The sequence below is a fragment of the Emydura macquarii genome, unplaced genomic scaffold (assembly GCF_026122565.2).
Source record: "Emydura macquarii macquarii isolate MOO-44397 ecotype Brisbane River unplaced genomic scaffold, CSIRO-AGI_Emac_v2 contig_2184, whole genome shotgun sequence".
NCBI lineage: Eukaryota > Metazoa > Chordata > Testudines > Chelidae > Emydura > Emydura macquarii.
The window spans coordinates 2,867,541-2,890,146 of NW_027132321.1; the positions used below are offsets into that span (position 1 = coordinate 2,867,541).

Here is a 22,606-nt window from a genome sequence, read left to right on the forward strand (position 1 = left end):
GTTACGTGTGGTTCTGGGCTCAGTGTCATGGTTCAGATAGATTGGGGCATCACTCTGAGTGGTCTTAGTTTGCTGATGAGATTACCTCTCTGGACCCTGCCCATTCACATTGTGGGGAAAGTTCAGTTCACAAGGATAAAAGCTTCATCTGCAAGGCAATATGGTTTGATTTACAGATGCACAATGCAATGGATGACTGTGGACCCTCCAGCTGGACCTGAAATTATACACCCGCCTGCATCTACTTAGAGACACCTCAGTGCGCGTATCCTTTTCCACATAGCCAAAGAGTTAACCTGAAATATCCCGCCCTCCCTAATTCTGTAACAAATCAATGGATGCAATTCAGCACTCAGGAGTAACCCTACAATAACAAATCAGCCCAGCACAAACAAGCAGCCCTACAGTGATGAGCCAGAGACCATGTTTTGTGATCGCTTTGAAGGAAAAGGTGATTTGGGTTAATAGCCCTGTCTGATTACCAGTGGGGCACTGATCTTAAAGTGTAGATTTCACTTCACTCTTAACTTACGCTCTTTTGATAAGAAGTACTTTGCGTGTGTTTTGGTCAGGCTGGTGTCATTGGCTTGTGGAAATGCTGTCACTTCCCAAGTGTCTCCTTCCTCTCTTGTTCATGGAGCCCTGAGTTCATGGAATCGGCCATTTCACAGAATGAAAGAAGGATCTCTTTGTTGAATTCAGTACCTGTACACCTTGCACTTGTGGAGAGGAAGGATGGCCCGGCAGTTAGGGCACTCCCCTAGGGTTTGGAAGACGTGAGTTCAATTCCCTGCTCTGCTAAAATGTCCCAGTCTGACTTGGGAAAAGTCAGCCAGGGACAGTTTTGCAAAGGTTTTCAGGTGCCTAACTTCCACTGATTTCAATGGGAGGTAGGCACCGAAATACCTATGCAAATCAGGTCCCGAGGCTCTCCCTGCCTCAGTTCCCCAGCGGTACAGTGGGGATTATAGCACTTCCTTACCTCTTTGGGGTGTTCTGAGGATAAAAACGCTAACGATGGAGAGCCCAGCAGACATGACGGTGATAGGGGCCAGATAAGTTTTAGTATGTTGTGCAGGATGGGCGGGTCACTGTCTTAAAGGACTATTGTTGTTTGGGTTTGTAGCACCTAGAGGCCTCCGTTGAGCTCAGATCCCCCCTATGCAAACTGTTGTACAAATGCTCAGTGCGAGGCTGCCTCTGCCCCAAAGACCTTGCAGTCTAAATACACAGGACAGACAAAAGGTGGGAGTGGAAACAGAGGCATAGAAAATGGAAATTTGTCACTGTGGGTCACACAACAAGGCCCTGTCAGAGCCAGGAATAGAACCCGTCTCCTGATTCTCAGTCCAGTGCTCTGTGGGTATGTCTATATAGCCTTCGGCAGCAAGCTTCCCAGCCCAGGTGAAGAGATGTGGGCCCTTGGGTCTCCTGCTAGTGCTCTGAATTGATCTGTGCAGGCCGTGCTCTGAAATTGCAGCTTGGCCTAGGGCTCAGGCTCTGATGCCTGCAGGAGGGGGTGGGCTACAGATTCCAAGCTGTGAGCCAACAGCTGTTTTGAGCAGTGAAGATGATGTAAAATGCAGTGCTGGTGAAACGCGCTGGATTGACAGCCCTGCATGGCTTGTGTGATGCCCAACTGTGTCCCCAGGCCCTTGTGCTGAGTTGACAGGGATCCAACCTTCCTCCCCACAAATGCCCAGACGGACGTGGAATGTGGCCAGAGGGTACAGCGTGGCTCAGTGGGGAGTCTGTCATGGGGTTGGTGGGCACCTACACATCAGTCCCCTAAGCCCATAATAACTGGAGGAGCTCACAGGGGGAGGAGACTGGATGCTGCATGAAATCGAATACCTCCCTTAAAGTAAACAGAGTAGGCACTTCTGTAGTACAGACATCGCCTGCCTCCCAAGTGCATTGGGAGGATTAACTAGGCAAACAAGTACTGCTGTTTCTCATTTTGCACCAAAATGACTGGCCACTTTGAAAATTCCAGCCCTAATGTCAAAAGAGGGTTTTGCTGAAACCTATCTTCTGTAGTGGGTGATTCCGCAACCACTGTTGCCATGACATTATTTCGAACTCACAAACAGTGAAATTACTACACGTGGCTTGATGTAAAACTTTGCACTCTCATTGCCTGGCAGTTTAGCCCCTGACACTTGCCCAATTTGCACTGCTGTAGAATGCCACAGATTTCTGGGCACTCAGTGCAAACTCGCTGCAGAATTGATGAGATACAGAGCTGATCTTTCAGACTGACCTTTGGGGAAGATATTTGCAAGGTGATGACCTCCAGGATCACAGTAGCTTGGAAGGCTATATCCTGGAAGGAAGAAGGACTTGCTCAGAAGATTCTAGACATACTGGCATAGTCGCGGCTATTCTAGCAGTTTAATCCAGTTAGCCGCCTAAAGGGCAGCTATTTTGACAGTTGCACAAATCTCTCTGCTTTAAGCTCATAAACCCTGAAATTAGAGAACTTTGTTTCTATTCAAAGGGGCAGTGGGCGGAAGGACAGGATTGCCCTCTCCCAATCATCACAGACAAAATGAAATGGCCCTTTTCAGAGAGTCGGAGGATAAAAATAGTCACCGGCTCATATTAGGTTCAGGTCACTCAATGGAGAGGCTTTATCGAAAGCCTCTGAACTCTGCATCACAGGAGTTTCCTGTTGTCACAGCAGAGAAGAAATGTTTCTCTTCATTTTGTAGGTTTCCTCATTATCCTGCATCACATATAACCTGTGAAGTAGGTCTAGTCCTGTGAATTAATAAGATGTTGAAAGAGTTTGAAGCCAAAAGGCCTGAATAAAGTGAAGACCCAGTTGTCTTAAACCAAATTCACGCCTATTAGCTCTACTTACCACAGTGGAGTTACTCTTGATTTACATAAATGAGAGGTTCAAACTCCGATAGCTATTTTGTTGTGCCCTTAAGAACCTTGGTATAAAAGAGTCATTGACAGCTATGTACATCTAAGGGCTCGTCTACACTAGAACGTATTTGTGGCAAGCCAGGCATGTCGCTTCCAGGTTGCCAGACACTAACTGTCCCTGTGGACCCTACTGACACCCGCTAGTGGTTCCTTAGTGCTCTTGGATTCATCTTGCTTTGAAACAGGAGTCAGTTAAAGTACACTACCCAACTGTTAGTGCGCGTCAGCAGAGTCCATCAAGACAGTTGGTGTGAGTGTGGAGTAAAGTCACACCCTCATCTGCCTCAAATTAAACATTCATGTACAAACCACAAATCCTTGCTTTCTCTATACAGCAGCAGAGGGTTGAGCCAAATTCAGACTTGGTCTAGGTGGTTAGAACTCTCTTGGCTTCATTTTCCCTTTATTTTTTAGATTATCATGGCTGGGCTTATCAAAAATGCCTAAAGGAATTAAATGCCCAAATCCCAATGAAAGTAGAGAGGGGCTGGTAACGGTAGGTAACATTTTCAAAAGCCAATTAAGTGGGTCAGTTGAAAGTCAATCTAATTTAGGCTCCAAAATCGCTTGGTTCTTTTGAGACTGTTACTGAAGTGCAAAACTCTTCTGCGCTCCTTCGGAAATCCCAGCCTACGATTTTAAGGAAGTTTTCTGCAAATTAAAACCAAAATGATCAATAAAAATAGTGAGACAAGATGGGGGAGTTGATATCTTTTCTTGGACCAATGTCTGTTGGTGAGAGAGACCCGCTTTCGAGATACACAGAGCCACCCCTACACCTGAAGAACATGTCTTTGGAACTCGAAAGCGTGTCTCTCTCACCAACAGACATTGGTCTAGTAAAAGATCTCACCTCACCCACATGGTCTCTTGGTTGTAGTAGGTATTTTGACAAAACGTTCATACTCTTAAACTTAAACATGTTATTCCTTATTCTCTGTTAAGAATAACAACAGTGTCCACTAATACAACACTTGACATGTTCATAGTTCTGCACATATTAACTAATGACCACTCACCATCACTGTCCCTTGCCATTGATGCTGGATCCCATTCCCACTCCCTAACCCCCAAGTCCCTCTATGTTACAGGCATTCATATCTAATGTTAACATGAAGCAATTCCCTGACTGACTGGGGCATACCAGCAATGCATTCTTAGTAATCGGTCTGTAACTGAAGACTGCATTCATTTATTGGTGGCTATAAATATGAACCAACACTGGCAGTCTATCAGTGTGCTTTGTGTGATGGTACTTTTTCATCTTGCGATAGTAAATGTTGCAAAGCAGTGGAACAAAAGTAAACCACTCACAGTCCAAAAGCGACTTGGAGAAAGCAAGGTACTATCCTCTTAGTCTAAAAATGGCCTTGTTCTCACTCCTGTTTGAGACAGCTTGTTAGAAGCTGGAAACTGAAGTGCATCGCTTCCCACAATGATTTCATTAAGCACACAGGCAGGGTTGTTAACGTGCAGCTGAGTGTGTTCTTTTAATCTGGGGTAGGGAGCCTGCTGTTTTAGGGCTAGGTTAGCTGGGATTTTAATCTATGCCACTACTCTGCTAAATTGAAAGCTTTCATTTAAAAATAAAAGGACCAGATTCTGATGCCCTTAGTTCTACTTCCAAGATGATGATGATGATGATGATTTTTTGGTACAGTGGTTGCACCAAGGAAGCCGCAATCATAGGTCAGGGCTCTATTGTGCTAGGAGCTGTTAAAACACAATAAAGCTTGACTTCAATGAGATGATTTCTGAAGTAAGGTATAGTACTGTGCAGCAAGCTGATTAAGGGAATTGGAGTATGGTCCCAAAGTTTTTCTTTCCACTGCAACCAGCCTTCTACAGTGTAAGGATCAGTGCATGCTGCAAAACTACCAGGCACTTGGTTCAGCTAGCTGTTTTCTTCAGGCTCAATTGCGCCTTCACCTTTGCACACAGAACTGCCAATGAAGTGAATGAGGCATTGACCCTGTCTGTCTTGTCTGGGAAACTAAAGCCCTGAGGAATGCTTGACTGGCATATAAAACACAGTATTTCTCAAGTGCTATTTTACGTTGACTTCTATCCCAGCTTTTTTCCCAGATGGAAAATGTATGTGCAACCTTGTGTTTAATTCAGAATGTGAAGTTTTTACAGGCTCAGGAACAGTCTCCCCATATGATGTGCCCTTTTTGACAACAGGTGTTGGTTACGCACATGAAAGGGTGAAGTTGATGGATGTTTCTATTTTAAAAATAAGACTCGGATCTAGACATCCACACAGGATCTTTCTGGTGAGAGCAGCAGGTTTGTTCCTGCTTTCTTATCTTTTTTATTTCCACACCCTCCCGTCCGCTGTAGCAATCAGAAAATGCATCTTTCCTCCCCTTTTGGCTAGACAGAGGCACATTGCTTTTATGTTTACCTGATGCTACATACAGCATGTAGCCAACAGGTCCTTAGCGTGAGAAATGTTTGCACTGGAGATAACATCGCCGCTTCCAACTTCTAGCAAGCAGATACCAACATTTAAAACAACTACAGGCCCCTCCCCCACATGGATGTCCCATTGACTTCTGGATGGGAGAGCTGGGTAGCATGGTGGGATGTGTACCAAATGGGCACCCATCCTTGTTTAAAAAGGGCAGTGGTAACACAGCCCAGCCTGTTGCTTGTTAATTAAAGCATGTGCAGCGAACAGACTGTGCAGAGCCTGGGACTGGGGTCAAGAATTGCGTTCTATTCCCCGCTCCGCCATGGGCCTGCGCAGTGACCTTGGGCAAAGCATTTCACGGCTGTGTCTCAGTTACCCCCTCTGCAAAATGGGGATAATGGTACCCAAAAGTGCTGCGTAAGAGGTGGGACTTCTTTGTCCTTCAGAGCTTTGCCCTAAGCATTAATGGAGGCAGGATTGGGCCCTTTTTCATTTGTCTTGCAACTGGTTAGAAATAAATAAGACAGAACGGGCCAGATTCTGATCAGTTTCTGCCATTTGCACCCTTAAGCCAAAAATCAACATCTGGCTGGCAAAAAACCTATCCCCCTGCCTCCATCCTTAAAATCCCCCAAACCCACCCATGTCTGGATATGATCATAAATACAGGGATGTGAGCAATTCTCTGGTTTGTGTAAAAAAGTTGGTGCATTGTCTTTGGAGGGGAATGGAATTCCCAACTGGTAGGTAGAAAACATGAGAAAAACCAAACCACATCTCACCGCGTTTCACACTAGTGAGTGTGTGCTTATAAATAAAAGGTGACAGCAGTCAGTAACCATTTCACTGCCAAACGCAGGCTGCCCACCGCACTGCCCTGCTACACGCCACCCTGAAAATGGTGTTCTCAGGCTCTTGCTGCAAAGAATCTACTTCAGGTACCTGAGCTGAGTTAAGGCTCCATCCCCCTTTGAAGACTTACACAACAGAGGCTTTGTAATGTATAAAATATTTATTTATAATGCAAAATATATTTGTAAAGTTTATTCATAGTAAAAAATAAGAAACCAAACATGGTGGTGCACAGGGCTGTGCACCCTTCACCGTTTTATACCAACCAAAGGGTACATATTTCAACTGAGGGCGTTTTGCAACTGCTGCATGGCAGCAAATTAGAACAGTCACTTCTCTACAGTCCCCCTCCTGTCTGTGGTCTCAGATACACAGTCAGCTGTGGATTCCCTTGGCCCTGAATCTGCACCTTGAGATTCACCAGGACAGCAGCAGTCTCTTGTACACTGTGTATCACTGAGCACCCTCTCTTATGATGCGTGTTGTCTGATCACCAAGTTCCTCTGCATTACAGCCTGCTCTTTGCTCTTTTCCACCATCAAATCCCCGTGTTTCTGGGGGACAGGGTGCTCTTTTGTCGGGGGAGATCTCTTCTCCTCCTCCTCCTCCTCTTGTAGCCTTTCTTCACATGTGAAAGGGCTGCAGACGGTCTCCACCAGACTAATAACCACCCCGAAGAAAGCCAGCATGCTGCCCAGCATATAGATCTTGACCATCTTTCTGCTGGGCTTCTGGCTGAGCATTTCTTTGGCAAAGGGAATCAGCTCCTGCATGGTCTCCATGTCTGGCCGCAGACCTGGAAGGTCACAAACCTAGAGGGCAAAGCGGGGGGGAAGGGGAGAGAGGAAAGAAACATCAGCTGCCATCTAGTGCTGCGTCCTTCTGCATTCAACAGGAGAGCTGCTCTCAGAAAGAAGCAGCATTTCTCCCGTCTGCACAGACAGATGGACACTTCTCCCGTCTGCACAGACACGGGGAGCGGGCAAACACCCACGCTGGCTCCTAGTACCCAGGATTTTCAGTGCCCAGGGTCTGCCTCAGGGCACTGCACACACTCAGAGCCGGCGCTGACTAGCACCACTACAACAGCCCAGCATAACCCCCTCCCCACCCGTGAGAGTTTCTCTAGCTCCATTCCCACCAGGGCTCGGTTACCCCAGCCGCTCCCCCAGGGCCGAGCGCACTCCCCAGGAAGAAGCCGCCTTCTTTTTCCCAGCCAGGGGCCAGTCGGTTAACAAGACCGGCGCTGTGGGTCTAAACTCCCACGGCCGCCAGGACAAGCCCGAGCTCCTCGCCCAGCGCCCTGCACGTCCCGCCGCATCCTCGGCTCCCACGGCCCCGCTGGCGGCCCCCTCGACTTACCGCAGCCGCCGCTCGGCGTAGCCCGGGCACCGCTGAGTTCTGCCCCGGCTTAGCTCTCGGCTGGGGCTGGGAAGTTGCAGCTGCTTCCTGCCAGCAGCCACCCGTCGCCTTATATCTCCTGGCCCGCCGGCTCCACCTCCCGGACCCTGAGCCGCCTCCTCCTCATTGCTCATGCAGGCCGGGGGCCAAGGGGGCCGTGCACGCTCCGAGCACGCCGAGAGCATGCCGCCGGCTCGGGGGGGGGTGCCCCCCTCCTCTGGGGCTCGCCGCCTTGCAGGGAGGGGGACGCTGCACGTCCCCCGCGGCCGGCATCAGCACACAGCGAGCAGCGCCCGGGGGAGTCACGTAGCAAACGTTTCTGCCTGGCCAGTCGGGGGCAGTCGGAGGGACTGGTTGTTTTTTGGTGGGGAGCGGTCGTGCCCGGGGCCGGGGTGGCTGCAGAATCACAAGCAGCCTTTGGGAGAAAGAGGGGGGCTGAAACGTCCCAGGTTTGGAAATGCGGGGGTCTCCCCTACACCGCTGCAAAAGCTGGGTGTGTGAGCAAAGTGTCCTTTGCAGCGTGCGGGTAGGAAGGCGCCGAGATCTCCCTTCTTGGTACGTGATAGTTCAAATTGCACCGCCCGGGGATACAGCAAAACATGGGCTGGAAAAGAAGCAGCCGAAAACTAGCCCCCGAAGACCGAGCACCTCGACTGACTAAATGGGTTGCAACATGGACTAAATGCTACATATAGCGATTCTGTTATCCAGGTCTGGAATAACTGGGAATCACATCGCCATCAAAACACACCACTGCCCTCCTGCCCACCCCTTCCAAAATCAAACGCTTTGCTAGCTTCATAAATAGAAGGGTCTCAGAATGCAGCTGTGGAACAATGATAAAGAATATCAAACCTGAAAGATTTTTCTCCCACAAACCGTACCTGTACGTGGTTAAATGTTTAAATGCAGTATATTTAATATCTCCCATTCTTTCACTTTCTGCAGCTTTTCTTTATTTGCCACATTTTTCATATATAATCACTAATTAACTTTTACTTATGCAGCAACAATTGTGCACAAGTAAGCGTACATATGTGGTTGGAGTGTGGTTGAATCTTGGTAAGCCCCAGACAATACTCCTCTGAGTTCACTGGACCACAAAGCAACATAATTTAACATTCAATATTCTCTTTCCATTCACTGTCCAGGTGGCTTTTTTTTTTTTAAATCAGATTCATCCTTTCCATTGTTTTACATCTGCAGTTTATAGACCTCGTGGATCTGTTTTGTAGGCATGTAACTGTTTCCATGAGAATTGGAGATATTTTCATGCTTTTAAAATGAAATTGCAAGGAATTAATAATAACCGAGGGGATCGAGCTGCAAATCCAGGTCCCTGTTCAGAGTGAACTTCTTTCCTCATTCCCATGGATTGTATGAAGTGTAGGGGCTCTAAGGCTTGGATTTACACCATTCTCTACAAACAATATTCTAGTTTCAGTAAAGTAGTGATGGAGTAAATCATGGGAGCCTAGTTTGTGAAAAGCTACGCACTATGTTACCCAATTGGTAATTGTCAAAGATTTCCATTAAAGTATCCATAGATGTCTATAGAGAGTTAACTCATTGCAACATGAACCACAAGAGAGGAGCGCAGCTGGATGTAAGATCCGGTGGCTATTTGATTTATTGGGGATAATCAGTTACCATACTTCAAAGAGCATGTGCATGTTCTCTCTCTCACTCTCTTTCTGGCCTGGTCTACGCCTAAGAATTACATCGACCTAGCTACATCATTTAGAGCTCTGACACATTTAGCGCCCTCGGTGACATATTTAGGTCAACTAAAGTTTAGTCTACTAAACTATGTGGACGCAGCTAGGTCGACGGAAGAATTCTTCCCGGGAGATTAACCACACCGATGGAAAAACTCCTTCTGTCCAAGTAGGAGGCGTCTCTGCTCCAGCGCTCTAGCTGTGCAGCTGTAGTATAGACATACCCTTCCCTCCTCCCCCTGCTGCGTCCCAGCCACCCCACTTGCTGAACGTTGCATCTCGTTGTCTGTTCTCCTATCTTGAAACCAGTTGCATGCAATCTTTCCCAGTGAAATGAATGTGACGGTAAAGTACAGTACGTTATGTTCATGGAAAGCATGACAGTCTCTAGCACTTGGACGTTTCTTCTGCTGCCTGTTCCGTAAAAACATTGCATCAGCGGCGTAAAGCAGATTACATCACCCACTGGGTCCAGGAACGCTGAGCTGGTAATACTGTCAATGTACATAATGCTTCCTTGTCTGAAAGAGCCTTACACAGCTCAGTGGGCTGCTGTTCTGAATATCTGCTAAAGCCGAGAGGAGTCAGCGGGAGCTATGCCTTCTGATTCCCCAGAGCTACTTAGGAAATGTGGGCAGAATTCTTCTCTGGGATCCAGATGTAGTGTTCAGTTTGGATGTTCTGGTATCACTTTCCATGCATAGATGTGACAGGGAGAACAGCATATCAGGGTCAAGACTGACGGTGTGGAGCTAATAGGGAAATGTGTCCTTACGTAGCAGTTGATTATAGTGGAAAGAGAAGTAAAGTTAACGTTTGAGAAAATAGTGTAATTTAGAGCATGGTCAAAGGTATTGTTCGGTCAAAGCCACTGGTGAGGGTGCAGATCCCAAAGGGTCACAAAGCACTTTGTAAACTGTGATTCTGTGTGTGCCCAAACGTAGCAGTACAGTGGACGGCCAGACCCAGGGCCCTGTTGAAGTTGTTCTGCACCTCTCTGGCTGTACAAAGCAGCTGTACGGGCGGTGTTAGCCAGCGGGGGATGCCTCCCAGGTGGGGGAATTCTCAGGTGGGCACTTCCACAGGGCTGCTGTAACTGGGTCTATTACTGGTCCCTCAGACCTTCTGGCGTAGGAGTGAAGGGAGCATGGTCTTCAGGCTGCAGGCAGCCACGGCAACTTCGAGTAGCCTTGAGTGTCCGTGGGACAACACCGTGGGCCAAAGATTGATTGGGAGGAAGAGCATTAAGGTGGTTTGTCCCCCCACCTACACCCCTGGCCTGCATCAGGTATTAAACAGCCAGTCTCAAGGATCTGGGCCACGGTATAAATATACCGTGGTTAACATGTGCAGATAAATAATGGTTGCTTAAATCTGGAACTTTATTTCTGGCCACAAGTGTCAGTATGTGAGCAAGGGCTGGTCGGTGAGTCACTCACACTCTCCCCCCGCACATCCTGCACGTAGCAGAAGAACTATGGTTTCTTCACCATTGTAACACTCTCCTCCCCTCTTCCCAGGACTGCTGGTGCTTCTTGCTGGAAACAAGTTACCGTCACTCAGGGAAAGGACCCTTGAAAGATTATGATATTGAAAACGCTCTGTTGTTTTTTTCACAGGTTCCCCAAGTGCATTTGAAATGGAATTGCAGGATTTGTTGCAAAGATTGCTAAAGAACCAGTTGATTCACTTTGGTCTCTGTGATTACTGTTTTTACATTCTTTACCTTTTCCTCCCATTTGGTAACACATTTTACAGCTGGTTACTATATTTAGGGCATTTTTTTTCTCCTTCGGTACATCAAAAAGTGAGCATTACAGAGAAAAATGTTGAGGAGACAGAAATTAGAGAAAGTTCAGGGGCACTGTCATTATTACCAGCCTGTTTGTTAACTGCGGTACAGCCACTGTCTGACAGGACGAGACTGCACTGGCTCCTTAAAGAATAAAGTCTGATCTGAAAGGGAGAATGGGTCACAGCTTTTCATGTCAGCCCTTGACTGTACCTTTTGGTGTTTGTGCAGTGCCTAGAACATTGTAGGTGCAACGAGGAACCAACTAACACTATTGTCAACCCCAAGAGTTCAAAACCTGAGTCAGGCTCCCCAAGACCAGGAGAGAATTATTTTTTAAACTTCTTTGCTTTTGCCTTCTGATTTTTGAGCATTTAGGCTTTGTTTCTCAGCTTTTTTTCTGCAATTAATTTACTTTAGTTTTTAAAAGAAAGCTGAGATTTTCACATAAAGCTTCAACACCTGGAGTCACACCCAGAAATTGCATCTATTTAAGTACATCATATTTTACATCAAGTTAGTTTAGTCACTGCAAACTCATTGTATGGACACTCTTAAATTGGATTAAGAGTGGCTAATGTTAATGATCTTAATGTGAGTCACTGCAGGATTCACCATTAACAAAAATCAGTGTTACCAACTCTACCGATTTTACCACGAGTCTCATGATAGTCATTTGTTTTTCTTAACTGATCTAATTTCTAAGTGGTGACCAGGCCTTTAGAAACCAGCTATCTAAGTCTGTGCAATTTTGGTGTGCAGACTGGTCTTGAGAAGGAGTGTCATGCAGAGAGTTATTGTCTACGATTAATGTTAATGTCTGAAGATTAAAGCTGCTGTAGGCATGAAATTTAACAGGGTGTTAATTAACTGGTAGGGCGAACTTCAAAAGGAGTGAACATCAAGGAGATTTGGGAAGATTAATACAGACGTAGGAGCAGTGTGAATTCTGAACTCGGTAACACAGAAGGATGATGAATTGATCTCCTCTCTTCTGTAAAGATTCTGGAATTGATGAGCAGCCAGTCTGAAGGGAAAGATTTGTCAAAACCAGTCTGTAGAATACTGGACGTCTCGGCAAGAGAAAACAAGTATAACGGAAAAGGGAGGAAATCCCAATTGAATAACAGCTATGAACCAAGCTGCAAAAACACAACAAGCAAAGAAACAGCGCAATAACTCTCTTTACAAGCTGTCTTATTACCCTACTGCAAATGGAGTGAATTGAATACAAATCATGTGGTTTTTAATTGAATGTATTTTAGAGCTAGCAATATGTAGGGTCCAGTCACATGGACAGAACTGTTACAGAGAATATGGATAAATCCGTTTTTAAACTAAAGCACAAGATGCATAATCGAAACTAGAGGGTTTTCAAGAAAATAAGGCTAAGGGATAGTGATAGATCCTGAGGAAAAAGAATCCATGTACATTGGCCCTGGGAAAGCAATTAATCTGAAACTAAATAAATGCAACTAGGCCAGACTGGCCTAGCCTAGTCTAATCATGCTAGCAACAGGCAAAGAATGTGGAGAGTTGGAAGTTAGCTAAAGTGTGGAGGATTTGGCTTAGTGAGGTTGCACAGAACAAATGCAATGGCAAGCAAGCGGTGTTTTTCCATTAGACGTATCAGATATACAGCAGCAACCACAAAAAACACTGGTGTGCTTGAGGCAGAACAAAATCCAGCTTTGTGTCCCATAGCTGCGTGGACTACAGGGCCAGCAGGAGAAAAAGTGTCTTGGTCAGAGGAGTGAGCAGATGGATCTCAAAGTTGTGTTGAGTAAGAAGGGGAAAAGTTTTACATTTCCTGACCACACACTCTTATAAAAGATTTCACACGTTATTGTCCACAAGACGGCACAGCACATAGCACCATGCGAATAGGACTGTTTTCTTATTTGATCACGTACGCATAAAGCTTGTGACTTGTGTGTAGGATAGGGGTGTATAATAGCTGATGGCACTGGGCATTTGCTAGTAAAATTTCAGGTTTCGTTTCAGTCCAATAAGTATTGCAATGAAGAGCTGACAGGAGGAAAGGATTTGTCATGTGCACGTATTGTGGATTTATCTAGCTTGAAAGCAGAACCCAGGAGGCTAGCAAGCCTCACAATTTCCCTTTATCTACGTTTTTATAAAGAACACAAGCCCCACAGTATCCGTGTCTAGGCACACTCCATCGGCACGTCTCAAAACCTCTACAAACATTAAGGAATGAAACCTCACAACGCCTGCTTATCCCCATTTTATGAATGTGGAAATGAAGGCTCAGGAGGGGGAGTGACTGTCCCAGTGAGGGGTAACAGAAGCGGAGAGGGGAGGTGACTTGACTGACGCTGCACAACAGATAAGCAGCAGAACTAGGAAGAAAAGCTTCAAGGGAGGCTGCTCTGTGATAAAAGACCCACTGCACGGCTATGACTGGCCCCATGGACTCACAGGGCTCCGGCTGCTTGGCTCTCAAATTGCAGTGTAGATGTTCGGACCCAGGTAGAGGGTCTCCGAGCCCGGGCTCCAGCCTGAGCCTGTACATGTGTGCTGATAGTGCATAGCCTCCGCAACCCCAGCCCCGCACGCCCAACTCACTTGGCCCAGGCTCAGATTCAGTGCCGCGGGTTTTTTTTATCATCATAGTGTAGTCAGTGGTCCCCAAACTTTTTATGCTGCGCCCCCTCCACCCCCTCGACCCCCTCCACCCCTGTCTGTGCCCCTGCTGGGAGTGGAGCCATGGCTGGGACCAGGCCGGGAGCAGGGCCAGAAGTGGAACTGCAACTGGGGCCAGGAATGGGGCCGGAAGGTGAACCACGGCCGGACTGTGGTCGGGGCCGGAGGGGTGCTGAGGCCGTGGCTGGGGCCAGGAGTGCAGCTGCAGTCGAGCGTGGGGCTGTGGCCAGGCCAGGAGCCAGGGGCCAAGCCAGGGCCGGGAATGGAGCCGTGGCTGGGGATCGGCTGGAGCAGACTTGGGAGCAAAGTGGGCCTGGGTGACACTCCCTCCCCACCCCCCATGGGGGCTTGCTCAGCTCTGCTGCACCCCCCTCTAATGTTCTTCCATGCCCTCTTAGGGGGATGCACCCCACAGTTTGGGGACTTCTGGTGTAGACGTACCCTCAGATCCCAGGCGGATGCTCTACCCAATGGTCCATCTCCACCTCGGCTCCCTCATTCTGATCACACACCTTAACACTTCAGACCCATTTGGATCATCTAAGTGTGCAATTTGCTCTCTCCTCTTGCCAAAGTCGGACCTCTCACCGCCCAGCCAGGAAAATGCCGGAGCCTTTATCGGCGACCTTTGCGATCAAAGACCCGTGGTGAGGAAAGTGTCCTTGTGTAATCTTTGTTGCTGCGATAAGGCCCACAGGTGCATTGTGCCGCTCATGCTTGCAGGCACATCAACAGGGATGGCGCACCGGGAACATAGGTCTGGCTGCTGATCTGTTGTTTCATTAATGATCCTGAGTCATAAAGTTATATGGACCATCGAGGATTATGCTGAGCTCCTTATGTTGATCTTTAGTGACCCTTTATGTTTGTAAACATTCCACAGCTTGTAGTAAAGCCCTAGTGATGTTAGACGCTTTGGTATCATCAGTGGTCCAGCCGTCAGCACTGTTAAAGGGACATCAACAAGTACATACGATGTCTACACCTGCAGTCACACCGTATTGCACTGTGATCCTGTCCCTGCTCTCAGGCTAGCGCTGTGGCAGGCCTTGGATAGGAAACTTTCAGGGTGCTGCAGGAAGTGGAGGTGGTGGCGGCAGATGTTGGAGTGAGCGTGAGCGGTCATACTGACACGTCGTCAGTTTCTGCTCAGTTTAAGCACTGGTTTAATTCCGAGTGTGATGTTGCATCGATTTAGTTAAACAGGTGCAACTCTGCACTGAATGCTCTTACATCCAGGAAAGCCAACCCCACGTAAACCGGGTTTAAACACATGTAAGCTTCTCTTCACGCAAAGGTGCACCTTTTAACTAAAACGCTACAGCCTCCCACCTTTAGTTTAACTGGTACAAATTTATCAACACGACCAGGAAGAGACAAAGTGGGCTGGTGTGTGTATGAGGGTTGGAGTTCATGAGAGAAGTGTGTGTGTGTGGTGGGGAAGTGGTGTGTGTGCGCGTGCGTGTGCGTGTTTGTGAGATAGAGAAGATGGTGTGTTTTTCAAAGCATGTCTGTGTATCTGCTTTACATTTATCTTGCGCAGGCTCATCACAGTCTGACATATGAATCATGCAGAAACCTTTTCTCTAATACACAAATAAGTTTTTAACCCAAAGTCTATTATTTTGTAAATTCTGTGCTCCAGAATGCTTTCTTTATTTAACCGCTGGAGGGAAAGTCTCAAACACAATGAAATGAAATACAGTTTTTGCACAAGTGTCTTGCATCCCAAAATTCTTAGGTCTGAGAGCAGAAGTCCAGCCCGATCGGTCAGAGGGAAATGCCCACTTTCTGCCAGATAGCGAAATTTCCCCAAATATTGCACAGCACTGTTTTCATCCTTGTATTGCTAAAGCAGAAGGGCCCATTGCCACATCTCCCAGTTCCACATGTCCCCTATACGGGCAAGGGTCAGATGCATTTGGACTTTGTCTCTAATAAACACGTGTTCATGTAGGTAAATGATTTGATAGCTCCCACCATGGAGGAGAAGTTACATAATAGAGGCAGTAGTGTCTGGAAAATGGAGATGCTGGTGGGGAAGGCTGCTAGCAGGCTAAGGCATGTGGTGGGGTGTGGCAGTTCCTGGGTGAGCCAGCAGTGGCTGAAGTTGCACCCGGTGGTTCTGAGAGGGGCAAGCTGTGCAAAAAGAATGAAGCACACCACCTTTTGCATAGATGGGATCAGAAGCATTGCACACACAAGGTCTTGATGTCCAAAGTGGCTGCCTAAATTGCATGTGTAATGTCCACATTTGTGTGTACAAATCAGCATTTAGAAGTGGAAAAGGGTAACTGCCAACCATATCGCTGTTTGCAATTGCAATTTTAATTGGGCTGTTGGGCTGTTTGGCGGGCAGAGCTCTTCTATGGATCCCCTTGTTTGTTCTCTGTAACCCTCCCATAAAGCTGTGTGCTGGACCAGCCGTTCCTTGTGATGGGGAAAATGGGGATGCGGTTCTAATGCGATGCTCATTAATGCCACTCCTGGGTTATTCAGTAGCGGTAGGAACTTCTGCTTCTTGTCTTCCCCAAAGACTGATCCTCAAAATACAGTGAGTTGAAAAATACCACTTCAGTTTTCTCAGAAAACTTAGGAAAAACCAACAAACAAAACTAAACAAACAGAAATCCAGAGACGCTTTAAAAGAATATTTACAATGAAAAAAACGGAAACAAGTAAAACTGAAAATGTTAAGTTTTTGAGAACACCTGAAAATGTTTACCAGCAATTTTAACAGGAAAAAAAAATCAATTTCTGATTTTGTCAAGAATTTGAAAATTTCAAAGTGAAAATGATCTGTGAAAATTTTCATTTTGATCAAACAGCCATTTTTTGTCAAAGCCAAAAAAGGTCAACAAATAAATTGCAACCAGCTTCACTCCATGCCCTTATTCGTCAGATCTCCTGGCTGGCAGTGTGTGTGTTATGCTGCTATTGGATTGCTAAGAAACTTTTTAAACATAGATTATAAACTATTGACTATATATAACACTGTTTGGAAAACTCACCTGTTTTCCTACAAAAAATCTTTTCCCATTTTTTTGTTTTAAATTTCAAGATTTGAAAAAATTTGAAAAAATACACACTGCAAACTAACTTGAATTTTTATTGAAAGTGACACATACCACAGACACACTTGAATTTGTTCTTTTAGCTACATGTTAGGCAGAGTGTAGTGAATAGTATTTTGGTGACTGTCTAGTTAATTGAAAATTGCCTGTCTAATATTCGTGAAGGTATCAGGAAGCTTGGGAGGGCATGGGGGGGAAAAAAAGTGTGTCAAAAAAGTTATCTACACATTTTGAAACTGCTTTTAGGGGAAGGCTTGGGTGTGGACTGGACCAGAATTGGTTCAATCTGTGTCCCAGGTTAAGCTGGTTTCAGAAGGATATTTCATGAAAAATTTTAAAAATAAATGGAAATGTTTCGTTTTTTTAAAGTTGAAAAATCTTAATTTTTTGAAAACTGTAAAAATTTAAATTTTAAGATTTAACTAAAAATACTTTTGATTTTAGAAATTAAACTTCAGTGGAAATTTTTCCGGTAGCTCAGTCCCAAGCTTATTGTTTTCTCTGTAGGAAGGTCTAGCTATTATAACTTACCTGCATTGCAAAATAGTCCATTCCCAGACATTTGGTCAATTCAGGTGCACAGATCAGTTGACTAATATCTACTAATATGTTTTTCCAGTGACCAGTCAGTCAAACAGTGGCTCCTTCTGAGCCATCGCTAACTGGGAGGAGGGTGGATCTTTTCAGAGCTTGTCTGCCCAAAGCAATAGACAAACAGGCCTGATACGCTTCCTGTGTGAGGCTATTTATCAATATCTGACTCACACCGCAGTCAGTTCCTGAGCAAAGGCAGTGCCCTCATAACCAGCGTGAGATGTGGCGCAGCTCTCTGGAATGAACTCCAGGATAATGGAAAAGAGACTGTAGAATAGGGCAGGTCCAACATTTTCTGCCAAAACTTTTTTTCCAGTGGAAAATTGATTTTTTCCCCCCCAAAATGGATCTTTTCACAGAAAACATCCATTTTTGCTGAGATTTATTGGGTGTTCACTAGAAAACTAAGACCTTCTGTCAGTGAAAACCTGAAAAATACCAAAGAACAGTTGACAAAAAATGAAAATTTTGGTTTTCCTCAAAATTTCCTCAAGACGGAGAATTCTCCCATTTCTGAGGCTGCCTTTAAGGTGGCAAATGGAAAAGCAACGCTACGCCAGAGATTAGGGCCAGAAATGAAGAACACTCTATCCAAATGAAACTTCACCAGGGGTTTAAGGAGGCAAAATGGAAGTCTCTAAGGGCAGTTCAGCCAGGACACCAGACTTATGGGAAAAGAGCCATAAGATTGTTAGTGTCCATGAGTGCTCCATCCCTTGGTGTTGGGCCTCATCCCAAAGAGGCACTTTCAGCAGCATAGCCCCACCCTGGGCACCATCTCTGCACTGATTAGGAGGACAGAGCACTAGCTATTCAATCACCCAAACCGCTTAATGCAGCGTCTCATTTTTTTCTTGAAGGTCTGTTATCTGGGGATTGACTGGGCCCAACCCTGCTTAGCTCGTAGGAGCTGAAGGGGATCTGGACTATCAGAGTCCATAGCTTTTGATACAGACCAGATGTGAAATTAGTAGGTAACGGGTTTAAACAAACAAAAGGAAGTATTCCGTCACACAACGCTCAGTCAACCTTTGCCAGAGAATGCTGTGAAGGCCAAGACTATACAGCAGGGTTCAAAAACGAACTAGATAAGTTCAATGGCTATTAGCCAGAAGGGGCAGGGATGTAAAACCATGCTCTGAAGTGTCCCTAGCCTCTGTATGTCAGGTACCTGGCATTGGGCATTGTCGAAAGACGGGATACTGGGCTATGTGGACCATTGGTCTGAGCCGGTATGGCTGTTCTAATGTTCTCAGTACGAGGTAGTACAGCTGTAGACAATTAAAAAAAATATTAAAAGCTTGTACGGTGTTGTCCCCCTCCAATCCCCTCTTATGTCCACGGATGCTCCCTCAAAAAAACAAAACAAAACCAAAAGGCACTATAGTGCTGCAATTCTATCTATCTTCGGTACTGATATGCCTCCCCCGCAGCATTTGATATATTTATTCCATGCTGATATTGTTTGCAGTGTTGTGGTAGCTGTGTTAGTCCCAGGTTATGGGCGAGACAAGGTGGTTGAGGTAATATATTTATATTGGACCGACTCTGTTAATAAGAGAGACAAACTTTCAAGTTAGCAGGATTGCCAACTGTCCGTAAATTTATGTAAATTTACAGACAGTCAGTAAAATATGTACAATTTTAACACTAGCAGTAAATCCGTAAATAAATGCAAATGTCCGTAAAATTGGGTAGAAATAAAACACATTGTATTGTGACACTGATTGATTGTTGTCATTCACTATCATGTGAATGATCATAAAACTGTATCATAAATTGTATCCTAAAACTACACTGATCATGACTTTATCAATTTCCTGTTTTCTATTATGACACATGCCAAGAGAACCCAATCGATCAATTAACTGCAGCTAAAACGATTCCGTAATTCCCATTTTATGTGTACAGAATATCGTGAGCAAGTACATGCTTTTGTGACATTTGTTGTATTGTTTATGGTATTTTTAGTGATGTCAGTAAAAAGTTTACCGTGTCAGTTAAAAAAAATCAACTTCAGAGCTTCATGTCAGTAAAAACTACAATGCAAAGTTGGCTACCCTGACGACACAAATCTCGAAGCGTAGGTCCAGTGCTTGTCTTTTTCGCCAACTGCAGTTGGTCCAATAAAGGGTATTATCTCACCCACCTTGTCTCTCTAGTATTTAACAGGCAGGGCTATTATCCCCATTTTACAGATGAGGGCATGGAAAGTAAGCGACTTGTTCCACATCACACAGGAAGTCTGTGGCAGAGCAGGGAGTTGAACTCAGCTCTCCTGAGTCCCAGGTGGGATCTCTAATCACAGGATCATCCTACACCTGAAGCCCTAGAGTCGCTGTTGTTGTTCTACCTTTCTGAAATCAGGCTATTCCTCACTTTTGCTCCTGCTTCAGCCTGCAGAGCCTGAAGATCCAGGTGCTTGTTTACTTCCTGTCTGAGTTCTCCTGGGGCAGAAGGAGGACAGTGGAATAAAACATTCTGGATAAACCTTGAGCTGCTTGTGGGTCTATCGACGTTTCTCTGCTCCACCCCGTCTGTACCACCGAATTGCAACACTCTGCCGTTTATGGTAGGCTGGGATTTAGCATCCCTTATCAGACTCTGAATCACCGTGGAATGTGGCAGTTAATGCTCAGAATTCCCAGACGTAGTGGGGAGATCACGCGGGGCACCTGCACCCTTTTTGAGCAATGTTGTCCAAGCTGGCCTCTTGTGCTGCCACTGAGGTGACCAATTTGGCTCTGGAAGGAGCTGTTAGAGGAAAAGCCGAGGAAGATGAATACAAGATTTAGATTGCAAGATCTTTGGGGCAGGGACTGTCTTGTTGGTCTGTGTTTGTAACAGCACCTAGCACAACGGGATTCTGGTGCTATGAGAATACAAGTAATAAATAATAACAACTTCTGTCACAGCTCACTGCCCCTTGGCCCAATTATCATCTGGGGCCCGCTGAAAGGTGTTACATGCGAGCAGAGTGTTACGTTTATCACGGATGGATTTGCTTCAGGGGCTTTGGAGCTGGAGTTTGGGGACAGTTCCCCGTCTAGACTAGGAGCTACCTGTGCAGTGTTGCCCAAAGCCATGAGTGCCACATTTACACCTGGGAGGGGATATTTAGTTTCTTGGTTCCTTTTAAAATTCTTCATGTTCCTGCTAATTTCCCCAGACATGCTGTGAGCTGCTGGTGGAGGGACGAGGCTTCGCTGGATTAAGATTCCAGGGTGAAAAGCGTGGTATTACACCGTTATTAATTGGCCTATGAACAGCCCGTCCAATGCAGGCACACCCAGACTGCTGTCTGCCTACACAATGTACCTGGCACACACCTAAGAACAGACGAAACCTCTGAGCCCAGGTTTCAGATGTTGCAGCCTTAGGGGACAGATTATTTTTGAACCTTTGTTGTTCTCTCTACATTAAGGATCAGCTCTGCAGCCTGAGCAAGTTGCATTGCTGCACTGAATTCAATGGGGCTATGCCAGTAGACGCCAGCCAAGGATCAGGACCTAAGAGTCAACAAACATTTTTAACAGCCAGTGCTCTACTGCAGCAGCTTTAACAGCTGGAGACCAGATATTTATTGGGGTGATTGTTTCAGTGACATTAAGGGCCTCATCCGAGTGCCACTGATATTCATCGGGCTTGGATCTCACCATAAAAGGAGGGAGTCAGAACAGAGAATTGCATGACTCCGGGGGACTGGCAAATGAACACACAGATTTTGGCTTCTCTGTGTCTCTTCAAACGCAGCACACAGAGGTGGTGCCTGCAAGCCACTACTCTCCAAGCGGCTGGGTGGCCTCTGTGTGCAATGAGTTGACGGGTCTCAGTCCAACTCCGAGTGAACTAGTGTTTGCACAACACTTGGCAGTTTCAGCAGAGCAGCTCAGAACTCAATGAGGCCTTCAGTGCTATTCCACACCCTTCATCAGCCATTTGAAAAGCAAAGGGTCTGATACTGGTGTCAGTGTAAATTGGGAGTGATTCTACACATCTAAATCCGGTGTAAATGAGACCAGAACTGGATCCAAAATAGGGAAGGGATGTGGTTGAGGGACTAGACTGGGCTTTGGGAGATCTGGGCCCTAATCCTGGCATGTTAGGGTGCTGAGCTCCTTTTGAAATCTGGCCATTTATTTAGGTGGCTAAATGGGAACTGAGCTCCTTTGAAAATGTGGCCCCTGATTTCTCTGTGCCTCAACTCCTCATCTGTAAAATGGGATGATACTCCCCAAATTCTAGTCAGGATACATGCCTTCCTAGTAAACATCTGAGCTGCTCAGAATCATTCTGGAATATAATTACCTACGTAGACTTGAGCTGTGGGACTGCATCACTGTCCTCAGATGTTCCTAAAGCTGAAGGGTGTATTCAGAGACCTGAGTCCACATGCCGGTTAACTGTAGCATTCTTCACTCGCATTACAGTGCTGAGGGACTTCTGTCTCAGCCTGTGCCTAGGGAGTGTGCAGTGAGTTAGACTGTCAGTGGGTGTGTACGTCTGAAGATTCCTGAATCACTCTCTTTATCAGCACTGCACCCATAGGAACTTCCTTCCTCAGGTGAGGCTGCATTTAAAAGCGGAGAGTGAAAGGAGACAGCTCATCAGGACTCAGGTGAGAATTCGTACCAGCTGCTCAATAACCGGGGAAGAGGAAAGAAAAGTCTAGCTCTGAGCCAGGTATGTACAGCACTGCACAGGAGCCAGGGACGAGCAGTGAGCCCTGCCGGCGCTGTGTGTTATGCAGGGAAAATGGCAGCAGAAGCAGGGGATTTCTTGTTGAGATCTGAGGGCTGGCAGGAGTTCCCAGCAGGCCCAGAGAACGTTCCTGTGATTAAGTTACATAAACAGAAAGTGTTTGTACAATGCATGTACTTCGCTGCACTTTTTAAACTTTGCAAAACTGGGAAAAGACCTTGAACCTCCAGCAGAAAGCACAAGTTTTGATCTGGAATTAAGCCTGAAAAGGACAGGACAAAGGGTGGGGCTGCAAACATAACTGCATTGTAGGCAGGTGAAGAAGTGAGCTGGCTAGAGTATGTTCCTGTGTTAAAGTATGTCTACATGCTGTGTATTTGGGACCTGATTTTCAGAGGTGAGGTGCACAAACAACTCTTCTTTAAGCCAATGAGAACTGTGGGTTCTTGGCACC

The 22,606-nt window shown here is 46.1% G+C and overlaps 1 protein-coding gene across 1 annotated transcript; it reads right to left on the minus strand.

The window, feature by feature from the left end:
• Positions 1–6,384: 6,384 nt before the first annotated feature.
• G0S2 (G0/G1 switch 2) lies at positions 6,385–7,674 on the minus strand. The gene is made up of 2 exons (XM_067558718.1): positions 7,568–7,674; positions 6,385–7,017 (listed from the first exon to the last, which is right to left on the minus strand). Exon 2 carries the CDS (start codon positions 6,985–6,987, stop codon positions 6,676–6,678), a length of 312 nt encoding a protein of 103 aa, XP_067414819.1. The 5' UTR covers positions 6,988–7,017; positions 7,568–7,674; the 3' UTR covers positions 6,385–6,675.
• Between the last annotated feature and the right edge of the window lie 14,932 nt (positions 7,675–22,606).

What these genes read in the sequence shown, in the direction of transcription:
- G0S2 (XM_067558718.1), bottom strand. Translation starts at nt 6,987, where the DNA reads ATGGAGACCATGCAGGAGCTGATTCCCTTTGCCAAAGAAATGCTCAGC.